Source organism: Lampris incognitus, chromosome 4 (genome assembly GCF_029633865.1).
Source record: "Lampris incognitus isolate fLamInc1 chromosome 4, fLamInc1.hap2, whole genome shotgun sequence".
Taxonomy (NCBI): Eukaryota; Metazoa; Chordata; class Actinopteri; order Lampriformes; family Lampridae; genus Lampris; species Lampris incognitus.
Window position 1 is genome coordinate 25,828,824 of NC_079214.1, and position 15,695 is coordinate 25,844,518.

At 43.2% G+C, this 15,695-nt stretch overlaps 1 protein-coding gene across 1 annotated transcript in view; it reads left to right on the forward strand.

Moving 5' to 3' along the window:
* Positions 1 to 15,695, forward strand: part of LOC130111624 (fibrillin-1-like) — a 63,687-nt gene that overhangs the window by 31,388 nt on the left and 16,604 nt on the right. Inside the window, exons 27-39 of the mRNA XM_056278864.1 lie at positions 4,229 to 4,351; positions 4,529 to 4,651; positions 4,929 to 5,054; positions 6,034 to 6,156; positions 6,532 to 6,654; positions 6,886 to 7,053; positions 7,266 to 7,334; positions 7,460 to 7,585; positions 12,336 to 12,458; positions 12,595 to 12,753; positions 13,282 to 13,353; positions 15,003 to 15,128; positions 15,275 to 15,397. Coding sequence (XP_056134839.1) covers positions 4,229 to 4,351; positions 4,529 to 4,651; positions 4,929 to 5,054; positions 6,034 to 6,156; positions 6,532 to 6,654; positions 6,886 to 7,053; positions 7,266 to 7,334; positions 7,460 to 7,585; positions 12,336 to 12,458; positions 12,595 to 12,753; positions 13,282 to 13,353; positions 15,003 to 15,128; positions 15,275 to 15,397 — 1,584 coding nt within the window. The remainder of the gene's footprint in view (positions 1 to 4,228; positions 4,352 to 4,528; positions 4,652 to 4,928; positions 5,055 to 6,033; positions 6,157 to 6,531; positions 6,655 to 6,885; positions 7,054 to 7,265; positions 7,335 to 7,459; positions 7,586 to 12,335; positions 12,459 to 12,594; positions 12,754 to 13,281; positions 13,354 to 15,002; positions 15,129 to 15,274; positions 15,398 to 15,695) is intronic.

Here is a 15,695-nt window from a genome sequence, read left to right on the forward strand (position 1 = left end):
AAATGAGTCAGCCGTGCTGTCAGCAGCATCATGTTTTCCTTAAGACAAAAACAAAGGCATCTGTGCGACATGTGATTCATACCCCTAAGTGTTCACCCCAACACCCCCAATGTCTCTTCCATCCATTATCTGGACCGCTTATCCTGCTTTCAGGGTTGCGGGGATGCTGGAGCCTATCCCAGCAGTCACTGGGCGGCAGGCGGGGAGACACTCTGGACAGGCCGCCAGGCAATCACAAAGGCCCCAAACACATTCATACCTAGGGGCAATTTAGTATGGCCGATTTACCTGACCTACATGTCTTTGGACTGTGGGAGGAAACCGGAGCACCCAGAGGACACCCTCGCAGACACGGGGAGAACATGTGAACTCCACACAGAGGACTATCTGAGATGACCCCCCAAGGTTGGACTACCCCGGTGCTGGAACCCAGAACCTTCTTGCTGTGAGGCACTGCGCTAACCACTGCGCCAGCATGCCGCCCCACCCCAGTGTATCGGACCAAATGTGCATTCATTCACACACACACACACACACACACACATACATATTTGCATGCACGTGCATCATGCATGCAAGAAAGCAGTCACATACAGGCACACATAAATACACACTCTCTCAAAAATCGACTCCCATTCTGAGTCTATTAAAATGCTCGTAGAGTGTTTTCCTTTTTTATGTGAGATGGGATTGCTAAGCAGCCAGTTCTGATTCACAGGGTTGGAATTCCAAACTCAAAATTCAGTGGATTCAGTCTTTAATTCCTCTCAGGCAGACTGCCTTCTTTTGTACATGCAGACAAACTTGCTACTTTTTCAAAATGGGATCTCACTCAAATGCTCTATTCTTGTTTAGCATGCCATTTAGGAAATATATCATCTTCAGTCATTTACGTCATGTGCTTCTGTTGGTAGGTGGAGCCCTTGAAATGAACACATTTTGTGCTCTGTGTGTGTGTGTTTGTCTATGTATGTATGTATGTATGTATGTATGTATGTATGTATGTATGTATGTATGTATGTATGTATACATACATACATACATACATACATACATACATACATACATACATACATACATATCAACACAGATACAGGAAAAAAAGTTTTCTTGTATCTGTGTTGATATTCTGCTCTTCGTTAGTTGAGCACTTCTAACACCATTGATGGTTTCCGAAAAAAAACGCTATATGTGTGTGTGTGTGTGTGTGTGTGTGTGTGTGTGCGTGCGTGTGTGTGTGTGCGTGCGTGCGTGCACTTGTGTATTTTAGGGGGTTTGCTCAAGTGCTGCTCTCAAGCCCAGATCTGATCCAGCTGTTGGCAGGGATCTCTAGAGGATAATTTCTGTTTTGAATTCTAAAATGCTTAGTACTTAAAGATAGGGTGTGAGTATGTGCATGTGTTTGTATGTAAAATTGGGTGGGGATGTATTAGTAGAGCACGGGGTTTACAAGGTTGGGAGTATCTTTGCTGTGAACTCCTAAAAAGACTCCCTCCAAAGCAGTGGACCAGACCACCCCAAGGATCGGGTCCCCCGGCACAAACAGAGCAATACAGTGTATGCTGTTAAGTGCCGGGATGATTGCCCTGACTTATACATTGGGGGAAACCAAACAGATGCTGGCCAAAAGGATGGCACAGCACAGAAGAGCTAACACGTCAGGCCAGGACTCTGCAGGCTACACCCATCTACAGGCCAGTTACCACTCTTTCAAGGATCAGGATGTGCACATTCTCGATAGGGAGGAACGTTGGTTTGAAACGGGGAATCAAAGAGGTCATTTATGTGAAGAGGGAACGACCATCCCTGAACTGAGGGAGGGGGGCCTAAGAGTACATCAGTTGCCATCTTACAATGTTGTGATTGCAACCAGTGGTCAATACACATGGCCATTGAAACTCTAGTTAATGGTTACGCCTATTTGCATATGAAACTGGTCGTTGGTTTTGGTCATTATCCCATTGTATTGTTCATAAGGGTGGGGGTACCTTCAGTCAGTTGAGACTGAAGAGGTCACTTAGATGAGTGATGAAACGTTTCTCTCAATAAATGTTGTGGCCAGATGAACTGATTCAACTTTCAGTGGGCCTGAGGTTAGAATCAGGTGGCCCATGACTGAGGATTAAACTTTCCTGCAGTCTTTTTGCAAGAAGACCGGTGGAGGAGAAACCCAGTTATCAGGGCTCCAAATAGGTCTTTTTTGGACAACTTCTGAGATGTCTTTTAACCAAATCTTACCTACCTTTATTCCTACCAATCGGTAAACAGGCAGCTAGGCAGGTTTACAGGCAGGTTAGCAAGAAAGCGGACTCAGATTCAGTCTGACAGACGGACTTGCGGATGCACAGTTGGGCGGTCAGGTTGGAGATACGGAGATACAAACAGATTCGGGTAGACAGACACTATGTAATACTTTGCGAAATCTTCTTAGCCATATCCTTCATCTGTCAGACATTAGGTCTATTCAAATCTGGTGTCAAATCTTTGACACCAGCTGTGACCGCTGACACGCTTGTTGCATGCAACAACCCATGTTTACATTTTACTGCCGAGCTTTCCACATGAGAATATGAGTGCGTGCGTATGTTTGTTTTCTCTGTTCTGTCCTGTCATCAGAGTCTTGAGGAAATTATCCTGAATTCTGTCTGTAATTGAGAGAGTTTTGGAAGCTCATAGCCCTCATATTAACCTAGTCATTAAATGGTAGTGTAAATATACTACACCCTCTCCTCAGGAAAACCCTAAAGACGCAGTACCAATCTCTAATTGAACACATCTCTAATTGAATCACTACTCTCATGAAGACAGACAACGTAAAGAAAGGATGTCTCACTGGCTGGTGAGTCCCAGTGTCTTGACTGACTTTATATCAGGGCTTTAGCTGATGCATGTGCACACGTACGCGCACACACACACACACACACACACACACACACACACACACACACACACACACACACACACACACACACACACACACACACACACACACACACACACACACACACAATAAACACAATAAACACACGAGAACACACGAGAACACACACTCATGCACAAAAACATTTGTGCAAACCCTCTGTCAGAGCTGTAACACTCAGTTCTCCGGCCCTACGCCAGGTATTGTGTTGGTCAGAATTTTCCAGGGGCTTGTTTTTGCTTAAATCAATAGGCATCATTGTTCTAGCCTCGTGCAGGCATTTTTCCTTCATGCTGTGTAGGTTTGATCAAGTAAAGCCAGTCATCAACCATGATCAGATTAGTTGCCTGTTGAATAAGAGCTGCAGAGCAATCTGTGGGACTCCTCATATCCTGCTCAGCCTCACTGTATACTAGTTGCTTGGAGATCCCTATTCGTTACACCCTGCAGGATATAAACAGTTAGCTTTAAGGGCAGGCAAGATTTAATGAAAACCAGTTTAATTGTTCCCATTGATTGTCCAAATTTATCAGTGTCCAGGCCTATACCTCATTAAAATGGGCTGGCACATACAATGTAAAGAGATATTTTTACAACAATATCTGATAAGGGCACTAACTTTTCATCCCTCAAAAGAGTGCAGCTAAAATTATAATGACTTTGTAATGAAAGGTCTTTTGTTTATTTATAGGGTTGGTTTAAGCAGATCATAACCACATTATTTTATAGTCATCATATTTGGAAGGATTAAATCTCCAAACATGACATCTGAGGCAGCAAGCACACCAAACATTTGCAGTTAAAGATATTCTGTATTACAAAAAAAAAAAAATCTGCGTGAGAGCCCAATATCTGTTGTTGCTTTTTTGTTCTGTGGGCGACGCACGTGCATTAGGCACAAACTTCCTTCAGAACTTCCAGTTTTACAGTTCATGCACTGGGGTACTTTACCCCTTCGTGGACGTTTAAAGCTCCCTGCAAACACTTGTACAGTGAAAGTCCAGGGATTGGGTTTGATCATTAAGTCTCTGCAGGAAGGCTATTACTATCGTATTACTATCGAAGATCATGAGAATCTCCCACTTCCTTCACTCTGAAATACTGCCTGCCGTGGTTTGAGGACCGCCGCCCAGTGGGTTTAGTGCAGTCATCTCCTCCTGCTGTCTTTTAAACAATGCAAACCAAGCATCAACTCATTCTTCAATGCCAGGATCCCCACTAGAATTGGAAAGCAAATCCAGATCACCAGACCATCAGAAAAGTCTCTGTTTTGCTTCACACGATCCTGTTTATTTGATCTTTTTGCAGATATCAATGAATGTGAGATTGGAGCCCATAACTGTGATAGGCATGCAACCTGTACCAACACCGCTGGCAGCTTTAAATGCAACTGTGCTCCGGGGTGGATTGGTAATGGCCTCAAATGCACAGGTAAATCAACCCTTTAGTCCAGCAACTGGCAAAGGTGAACATGTGTGTATGTGTTTCTCTCCTAAAATACTGTAGAACATGTGTTTCTCTCCTAAAATACTTCATCCTACATATAGGTATATGTAGGATGAAGAATTTTAAATCTAAATATGGTTTATGAACAATTTCATGTTTTAGATCTGGATGAATGTTCCAATGGCACCCACATGTGCAGCAACAATGCTGATTGTCTGAACACCATGGGCTCCTACCGCTGTGCATGCAAGGATGGATTCTCTGGAGATGGATTCTATTGCTCAGGTCACACACTTAAACACACACATATACAACTACACGTGCATTTTTTTCACACTCACACATACTAATTAAGACATTTCATCCTTCCTCTTCTGTACAGTCTGTCTGTTTAGTAGGCTTATAAATGAAAAACAATTAGATGTGCTAATTTCATATTCTGCGTGTGTTATGTGGTGTGTTTATGTGAAACGGTATGTGTGTTGTGTGTATCTGTGTTGGTATCTATGTGCATGTTATGTATGGTGTGTGTGTGTGTGTCTGTGTGTGTTCACCCCAACAGATAGTGATGAATGCGCAGAGAACACCAACCTTTGTGAGAGTGGCCACTGCCTGAATATGCCTGGAGGATACCGGTGCGAATGTGACATGGGATTCATCCCCACCCCTGACGGCAAGGCCTGTGAGGGTAAGACAGATCCAGCATCCCTGATGATGTCATAAATGTGACCCAACACTGATATTCTCTGTGTGATCGGTGTTTTGTACATTGTCACAACATTAGTGAAGTCAAGTCAAGTCAGTTTTATTTGTATAACCCAATTTCACAAATTACAAATTTGCCTCAAGGGGCTTTACAGCAACACAACTCATGAGGCCATTAACAAAAAGAGGACACAAATAAGCATTATATTTAAATTAGAATTAGCATTTAAAACTGTACCATCTTGTCTTGTATGGTTTAGGGTCATTGAAATATGCAGTGTACATGTAATGAGTTTAGGGGTAGAAAAGCCATTTAGCATTGGGGCCAGGTGACTGTATTCACACCGATGACCCTCTGGCTCCAACCACCAGGCTCCTGCAGTGAAGATGACCAGAATGAACAGAAAAAGTCCTGATAGAGTAGGATAGGGTTTTCACAGCAGTCATAACAGGTTACAGATTATTCTGATACATGCTACCAGTGATAGCGCAGTGCTGGATTCAGATGAATGAGCAGATTGACCTCATTGTGCTGAGGTCTCAGACATCCTGAAATAACCTGCTCCATTCCAATGTGCCTGCCTGCCTTAACCTGGAGCTGAACAGGACAGTAATGAGTTGTGCAGAGTCTAATGGTGCGGAAGAGCACAATTTCATAACCTTGGCTGCTTCTCCTATTGTGTGTATGTCGCGTATGTGTGTGTGTGTATGTGTGTGTGTGTGTTTGGACATGTCGGGGCATTTTTTGCCCCAGAACTGTCATTTTCTTTGCAGCCTTCACTTCCTATTGCTGTCTGCCAATTTTCCACCTCTGTCCCATGATTCACTAATCCTTCACAGCTGGGCCTCTCTCTTGCTCTCTCTCTCTCTCTTTCTCTCTCTCTCTCTATCTCTCTCTTTATCTCCCTCTATCTCGCTCTGTTTCTATTTTCTTTTCTTTTTTCTATCGTTCTCACTCACAGACATAGATGAATGTACATTTGCTGACATCTGTGTCAATGGGAGGTGCCAGAATATCCCAGGACTATTTAGATGCGAATGTAACATTGGCTATGAACTGGACAGGAGCGGCGGCAACTGCACAGGTAAGTCAGGTTAAAACAATGGCTAAGCTGTCTCTCTTAATTTTGCTTCATTTTATGCCCCAATGAACTGAAGAAATGTGAGAGGGTGGAAAAGAAATGGAGCAACTGCAATGAAGGGATGAACAACCCCCCCCCCCCAAACTCTACTGAGATAATGAAGGGGGGGGTGACTCCTCCTCTCCTACTTGGCTGTGCTGTCATGGCAAATAAGAAAAATCATGATGAAATATCTGAAATGCTGATGTAATTCATACTGCCATTATGGATACATCATACACACCCTCTCACTCATTAAATTTCTCTCACTTTGCTTGAATCATTACTTTTTGTTGAAGTGCCTCTCTTTTTACCTTTTGCTCCTCTTTTCTTTTTCAGATATAAATGAGTGTGCAGATCCTACTATCTGCATTAATGGAGTTTGTGTCAACATCCCTGGCAGTTACCACTGTAACTGCCCGTCAGACTTTGAACTCAACCCGACCCGGGTTGGCTGTGTAGGTGAGGCATAATCCCCTAAACATTTGAACCATTTGACTCAACTTGTCTTGCTCCAGATAAGAAAAATATTTCAGCCAAGACCTGGGTTAACCATGTACATCATATTATAAGGTGTGTGTGTGTGTGTGTGTGTGTGTGTGTGTGTGTGTGTGTGTGTGTGTGTGTGTGTGTGTGTGTGTGTGTGTGTGTGTGTGTGTGTGTGTGTATGCATGCATGCATGCGCGTGTGCAGACACTCGCTCTGGAAGCTGCTACCTGGATGTTCGCTCCCGAGGAGATGCGTCAGAGAGCCTGGACTGCACCAATGAGATTGGCGTAGGAGTATCCAAGGCATCTTGCTGTTGCTCTCTGGGTCTGGGCTGGGGTACTCCATGTGAAGCCTGCCCCTCAGTCAACTCAAGTGAGTTTACCTGACTAGCCCACACATCTTAAAACACATTTAAAAGATGACCTTCAGAAGAATTTTACCAATCTGCTGTCACTTTTTAGAATCTTGGGTTTAATGATCACTTCAGAGGTATACAGCGCATGATAGCATGCGTGATCGTGGTCTGTGGTTTCATCTTTTACTATGATGTATAATGTGATTTTGTACTGTGCTCTGTGTTTCAGCTGAATATAGGACTCTGTGTCCTGGAGGAGAGGGATTCAGGCCAAATCCCATCACGGTTATTTTAGAGGGTATGCATTGTGCATGTGGATGTATCTATGTCCGTGTGTGTGTGTGTGGGGGGGGTAGTCTCACAGACATATAGATAACACAACCAGCCCAGCCCACCACTTACTGTCTTTTCTCTCTGTGGCAGACATTGATGAGTGCAGAGAGCTACCAGGCTTGTGCCAAGGAGGAAACTGTATCAACACCTTTGGCAGCTTCCAGTGTGAATGTCCAAAAGGCTATGCACTCAACATAGAAACTAGGGTCTGTGAAGGTATGACACACTCACACATACACTGTCTATCCTTTCCTCCTCACTTTGTAAACATTGCTATAAAGAAGTGCTGTGTAAATATAATAATACATCTCGATATCCTACCTCACCTCTTAACACACGCATACATATACAGATGATCTCTTCTTCTTTAGCTCTTGCCCGGGGACAGTGAATTGGTTAGGAAATTGAGTCAAGCTGTTAAGGCCCATGTTAAACAGAGGACAGATGAAGAAAGAGAAGGAAAAGAAAACGTGAGTAGAAGGAGAAAGAAATATTGGGCCCTGTTATCCTTTAGACAATACTGCCACTCATTTTACCTCAGTATGTGTTTGCTGTAGTCTGTTGCTACCCTAACACAGCTCAGCTCAGACACGGAGACAGCTCCGTAACTTTGTCCAGAGGAGCACAACTCAGATGTGGTCAGTTTTTCTTTGAGGACAAATACTTGCCAAATCCCCTGATGACGGGCGCGAGAGACTGAAAGGGAAAGGGAAAGATGAGAGAGCAGGGAGATTGGAGGGAAGGGAGATTGGAAGAGGGGGGGGGTAAATGAGAAGGATGTTTGAGACAGAGGAGCAGAGGGCAAAGATCAGAAGGAGCCATGAGGGCATGCGGTAAAGGAGAAAGATACAGTGATTAGGAGGGTTTGAACAATTGCCTTTTTTAATTTATTTTTTTCATTAATAGAGAGCAAACTCTGGTCTCCGCTCTTGATAGTCTAAGGTTACAATACTGTCTTTAAGGCCCAAACACTCTGAAATCAATTATTGATATGTTTCATTTGACATCCCTCATTTGATGCTTCTATGGCGCAGAGTAGGCCATGACAAAAGTCATTTGCAGCAACAGAAACCCACAAAAACGACTGTTTTAGTCTCTGGATCCTCTGTTAACGCTCCAAAATTGAAGCAGTTTGACATGCCAATTAATGCTTTTGCCTCTGATGCTTCTTCTGCCTTTGCAGTCAACATTTCAGCTGGTCTGCTGGGTTGTGGACACAGAGACTTTATTCCCTATTTCTCTACCCATTGATATAAGTAAAAAGAGGCAATTTGCAAGATTAAAAACACATCATTAGGACATGGTTCAGACAATCTTAATGAAGGACACGCTATGAGAGAAGCTTTCTGGTGCACCATGTGTAATTAATGATAAACTAGAAGAGTGCACTCAGTAGAGTGCAGATTCCTGCCAGGCATATCTCCCCCTCTCTGGTGCTTAGACTTGGCGACAAACCACCCCTTTTTTCACCTACTGGGAGAAGGGAAAATACAGAGGCACTGCCTGCATATCTCCCCTTCTCCGGTGCTTGGACTTAGACGAAAAACCAGCTGAGGAGTTACCACTCAATTGCAGTATAAAACAGGTTTTTCAGAGGTTTTGAATCACCGCAACTACGAGAGGTTCTTGATCATACAGTCACAACTGTGCACAAAAATTATTAGGCTGACAGGTCCAGTAGTATGCGAGATTAGCAGCGGACAGATACACACATACACGGACAGAAAACCCAGTGTTTTTCCTGCCATTATAAGACTTTTGCACAGTGCCCAAGTCAATTGAATGTGAAATACAGAAAAAAAAGTTAAGTATGCAGCGTTCAAGATTACCTAACAAAAACATTTTGCCCGTCAGTTTGTGGATGCGTAGCCTCCTAGGCGGACCCTTGCATGAATTCAACCAATGTACTTGCCAAAAATAAAAGTTTTGCTGTGTGACCATTTTCGTCTAAGTTAACCCTAACACTGGCTTTGTTTTTATAATATAATAAAGCTGAATAAACCGTTTACGGCGCGCATGCGCAACTCAGGTAATTTGCCTGACTCAGATCAGGCAACAAGACTATGCAACACTTCCCGTTTTGACTGCAATTTAGAGGAAATTGTTCCTTTATAATTTCAAAATTCTTTTAATAACATTTGATCATGTTGCGGCCCAATCCGAGTCAACCATAGATGAGTTGCGCATGCACATGGTTGGCTTGGATCGGGCAGCGACAGAGAGCAGCGTTGGTAGAGCGAGCTAGAGAGTGAATTAAGAGAAGGAGCGGCAATGGCGAGAACAAACTTTTTTTTTCGTTTTTCAGTAATACATGTTCTCTTGTCAGGAGAATTTGTTCTCCTTTTACTCACAAAGAGCAATATAATGTCCTTAGGCTTCCATCCCTGCCTGCTCTACTATTGCCTTCAGATGAGAGTTGAGTTGTGAATTTGTGGTTTTGATGTGGGAAGAGGAGCATATGATATACGTGGCGTTCAAAGTCAAAATTGTGAGAACACTAGGCAACTGGGCAAAATTGTGAAGCCCTAGAGGCTAACGATTTAGCTAATGCTACCTAACAGTTAATGAGTCCATTTCTTTTTTTCTTCTTGGACTTTTTTCACCCCTTTTTCTCCCCATTTGCACTTAGCCAATTGCCGTATTTTCCGAGAGATCTCAATGTCTGCTCCACCCCTCTGCCAATCTGGGGAGGGCTGCAGACTGCCACATGCTTCCTCCAATACCTGTGGAGTCGCCAGCCACTTCTTTTTACCTGACAGTGAGGAGTTTCACCATAGGGACGTAGCACATGGGAGGATCATGCTATTCCCCCCAGTTCCCCCTCCCCCGTGAACAAGCGCCCCAACCGACCAGAGGAGAGGCGTTAGTGCAGCGACCAGGACACATACCCACATCCGGCTTCCCACTCACAGACACGGCCAATTGTGTCTCTAGGGACATCCGACCAAGCCGGAGGTAATATGGGGATTCAAACCGGTGATCCTCGTGTTGGTAGGCAACGGAATAGACTGCTACGCCACCTGGATGCCTAATTCCTTAATTTTCAATGGGAAATGGCATATATAATGACAGAGGAAAAGACAAGGCTGTAAACATTATCTTCAGATATAGTATTTTTACATGACTCAAAAAGACTGTAAACAACTAAAATCACAATATCACTATACTCACCATGCACTACAAAACAGATGTCAGTGGGCTCCGCTATTTTTTGAAAATGTCCGAATTGCGTCACATCTCGTGAACTTTGGGAGTTTACAGAAAACGTCTACCTCTGAAGCTGTGCATGGTGACCTTCTCACTAGATTTAGCTACTTTTACCCTCTTAGTGACTTTATTTCTACAAATTGACTAGGGACAAATTTAGCGACTTATTCAGACCATCAGGGGCAAGCTGAGAAATATATTCAAATATTGTAATTCATTCCCATGCACACTCCTCAGAGTAATTGCAGTCCACAGCTCTTCTGCCGGGGTCTCTCCCTCTCCAGTCAGTGGGTGTTGGTGTGTAGGGCAGACAGGAGGATGCTGCTCGCCGCAGGAGGCGGAGTTCAGTTGTAGTGAGTTTCTATGTTTACGTTGAAGCTCTCACTCTGAAACTTTCTCTGGATTGGCACTTGTCAAAGCACGAGAAAGTGGTGCACTACAGTATATGTGCCATAGCTCTCATGCCATTCAAATATTTTGTTGAAGATTTTTCTATTGAATCCAATTCAGCAATGTTGTAAAACGCTTTCATAACTTGTAAATATGTAAATAGTTCATTTGGTCTTGTAAATATATAAGTAGTTCACTGGATCTTCTCCCCCACTTGGTAATTTTTTTTTTTTGGTTACTTTTTTACTTCAAATATACAGTGTCCCAGTAGTGAGTTTGTGGTTATTTTGCTAAATATTTCTCTATCTACTTTTTTTTTATGGCTTAATGTGATCTCTCTCTCCCTGCAACCAACACACCACTAAGCTTTATGCAAATGAATGTGTGATTATGTCATCAATATGCAAATGAATACATGCATCATCTGGCGACTTGGCAACACTGCATACCACAAGTGTCCAGGTAGTGTAGCAGTGTATTTCGTTGCCTACCTACATGGGGATCACCGGTTCAAATCTCTGTGTTACCTCTGGCTTGATCGGACAGCCCTACAGACACAACTGGTCTTGTCTGCGGGTGGGAAGCTAGATAATAATAATAATAATAATAATAAATCAATCTTATATAGCACTTTTCAAGTACTCAAAGTTGCTTTACAATAAGTGGAGTGAAACAAGACGACAGATGAACATAACACAGACATACAGGGGTGGATGGGAAGGGGGGGTATGAGAGATGTGATTATGTGTCCTGGTTGCTGCACTAGCACCTCCTCTGGTTGGTTGGGGCGCCTGTTAGGGGGGGAGGGGGAACTGGGGAGAATAGTGTGATCCTCCCACGTGCTATGTCCCCCTGGCGAAACTCCTCACTGTCAGGTGAAAAGAAGCGGCTGACGACTCCACATGTATCAGAGGAGGCATGTGGTAGACTGCAGCCCTCCTCAGATTGGCAGAGGGGGTGGAGCAGCGACCAGGACGGCACGGAAGAGTGGGGTAATTAGCCAAGTACAATTGGGGAGAAAAAGGGGAAATCCTACAAACAAAAAACAAAATGCTGCATACCACAACAGCAATTATTCATATGAACTCTTCTCGTGAACAAATAAGACCCCATTTGAAGGCACTGTAAGACAGAAAAAGAGGTTAATACTACTCAGGTGTGTATCATTGATCTTGATAGGAAAAAAATGCCTCACCTACAACCATTGTTGAAAACTTAAACAGTTTTAATAGCTACATCCCTTTTTGTGAATTATTTAATCGTATGAATTGAATCATATATGATTCATGAATCAATTCATTTTTTTGTCTCTGTCCTTCACTTCCATCTTACGTTTCCTATATCCCTCCCTTTTTGAATTTGTGAATAGATGTGAATGAGTGTGAGCAGCCTGGGATCTGTGGTCCAGGTCAGTGCTACAACACCATAGGGAACTACACCTGCATCTGCCCTGTAGACTACATGCAGGTCAATGGAGGAAACAACTGCATGGGTGAGTAAACATGAGCTCGCCCTCTATACACTTTAGTAATTACCGTGACATGGTTCTGTGATACTGTTGTGTCATCATGATGACCCTTCCCAACTCTCCCTCTCTCAAATAAACACACACACATGTGCATACACAGACATGAGGAAGAGTTTCTGCTACAGGAACTTCTACTCTGACAATGGAACTTGTGATGGAGAGCTCAGTTTTAATATGACCAAAAAGATGTGCTGCTGCTCCTACAACATTGGCCGAGCGTGGAATAAACCTTGCGAACAGTGTCCTATCCCCAGCACCAGTGAGTATAATCTTTCACTCATACACGTGCACACGCGCGCGCATGCACACACACACACACACACACACACACACACACACACACACACACACACACACACAGTCATGTTTCACTATCCTTGTGCAGACCCCTCATTGACTACATTCATTTCGTAGCCCTTAACCCTAACGTTACCCACGCAAACTACATGCCTAACCCTAACCCTTACCCTAACCTTAACCTAGCCCTAATTCTAACCGTAACCCTAAAACCAACTCCTAACCCTAAAATAGACCCTTTTCCTTGTACAAGGTACGTCCTGTCAGGTTTTGCTATCTTTGTGCAGACCAAATGTCCGCACAAGGATAGCTAAACATGTGTATATACACATACACACACACACACACACACACACACACACACACACACACACACACACACACACACACACACACACACACAACCACGTGTAATGAATAACTGTCTGAAAGGAAGGTCAGTGTAAGCATATTGTATTCAAATAACTTTTTCACCATTTTACCCACTCAGGTGAGTTTTTCACCCTGTGTGGTAGTGAGAGACCAGGATACCACATTGACATCTACACCGGACGGGTCATTGGTAAGATTTTCTTAAAAGGTCTTTTCCTAGGATCTTTTTCTAGGATCTTTTCCTGTGTGTGTGTGTGTGTGTGTGTGTGTGTGTGTGTGTGTGTGTGTGTGTGTGTGTGTGTGTGTGTATATATACACTATATGTGTGTGTGTATATATATATGTACATATATCCATCCATTATCTTAACCGCTTATCCTGCTCTCAGGGTCGCGGGGATGCTGGAGCCTATATATATATACACTACCGTTCAAAAGTTTGGGATCACCCAAACAATTTCATGTTTTCCATGAAAAGTCACACTTATTCACCACCATATGTTGTGAAATGAATAGAAAATAGAGTCAAGACATTGACAAGGTTAGAAATAATGATTTGTATTTGAAATAAGATTTTTTTTACATCAAACTTTGCTTTCGTCAAAGAATCCTCCATTTGCAGCAATTACAGCATTGCAGACCTTTGGCATTCTAGCTGTTAATTTGTTGAGGTAATCTGGAGAAATTGCACCCCACGCTTCCAGAAGCAGCTCCCACAAGTTGGATTGGTTGGATGGGCACTTCTTTGAGCAGATTGAGTTTCTGGAGCATCACATTTGTGGGGTCAATCAAACGCTCAAAATGGCCAGAAAAAGAGAACTTTCATCTGAAACTCGACAGTCTATTCTTGTTCTTAGAAATGAAGGCTATTCCATGCGAGAAATTGCTAAGAAATTGAAGATTTCCTACACCGGTGTGTACTACTCCCTTCAGAGGACAGCACAAACAGGCTCTAACAGGTACTATTTAATGAAGATGCCAGTTGGGGACCTGTGAGGCGTCTGTTTCTCAAACTAGAGACTCTAATGTACTTATCTTCTTGCTCAGTTGTGCAACGCGGCCTCCCACTTTATTTTCTACTCTGGTTAGAGCCTGTTTGTGCTGTCCTCTGAAGGGAGTAGTACACACCGGTGTAGGAAATCTTCAATTTCTTAGCAATTTCTCGCATGGAATAGCCTTCATTTCTAAGAACAAGAATAGACTGTCGAGTTTCAGATGAAAGTTCTCTTTTTCTGGCCATTTTGAGCGTTTAATTGACCCCACAAATGTGATGCTCCAGAAACTCAATCTGCTCAAAGAAGTGCCCATCCAACTAATCCAACTTGTGGGAGCTGCTTCTGGAAGCGTGGGGTGCAATTTCTCCAGATTACCTCAACAAATTAACAGCTAGAATGCCAAAGGTCTGCAATGCTGTAATTGCTGCAAATGGAGGATTCTTTGACGAAAGCAAAGTTTGATGTAAAAAAAATCTTATTTCAAATACAAATCATTATTTCTAACCTTGTCAATGTCTTGACTCTATTTTCTATTCATTTCACAACATATGGTGGTGAATAAGTGTGACTTTTCATGGAAAACACAAAATTGTTTGGGTGATCCCAAACTTTTGAACGGTAGTGTATATCTCTGTGATGGCCTGGCGGCCTGTCCAGGGTGGGTCCCTGCCTGCCGCCCAATGACTGCTGGGATAGGCTCCAGCATCCCCATGACCCTGACAGCAAGATAAGCGGTTTGGATAATGGATGGATGGATGGATGGATCTTAAACTGAGGTGTCCTCTGTGACGAGGCAAGTTTGTTTCATTTATGGTGTTTCTCTTTGTCTTTCTACGGTGAACTAGATATTGATGAGTGCAGGGAGACTCCAGGAGTTTGTGAGAATGGAGTTTGTATCAACATGATCGGCAGCTTCAGGTGTGAGTGCCCAATAGGGTTTATCTACAATGACAAGCTGCTGGTCTGCGAAGGTAAGGCCTGCTTGTCTATCAGATTACTCCCTTATCAGGGACAGATGCCAAATCTTGGAAAATAAAACATGCATAAATAAATAAAACATAGTTTGTAAAATGTACGGGTTTTTGTGTAAATGTCTCTTTCTCTGTCCCTGTTTTAGATATTGATGAGTGTCAGAATGGTCCAGTCTGCCAGCAGAATGCAGCCTGTCTGAACCTGCCAGGAAGCTACCGCTGCGAGTGCAAACCTGGCTACCGCTTCACCCCGACTGGTCAATGTTTGGGTGAGGCTGCTTTACAACCCTTGAACAGTGTTGGTTGATTTTTAGCCTTTACGCAAATATGCGAGGCATATCTGCAAAGCATGCCACATCCAAATGTGTGAGATCGTCAAAGTCTTGTGATATCTGTTAGCATTACACTGGAGGTCAAAATGAAGTGAGAAAACACTCAACTGGACCGGCTCCTGTAGATTTGCAGATTTTTACCTTGGACCCTAAGGTTATGATAAAGACAGTATAGAGTTGGGGCTGAAATTAAGCAGGTTTAAAGGAATAAGGTATGCTAAAGAGGGGTATTGTG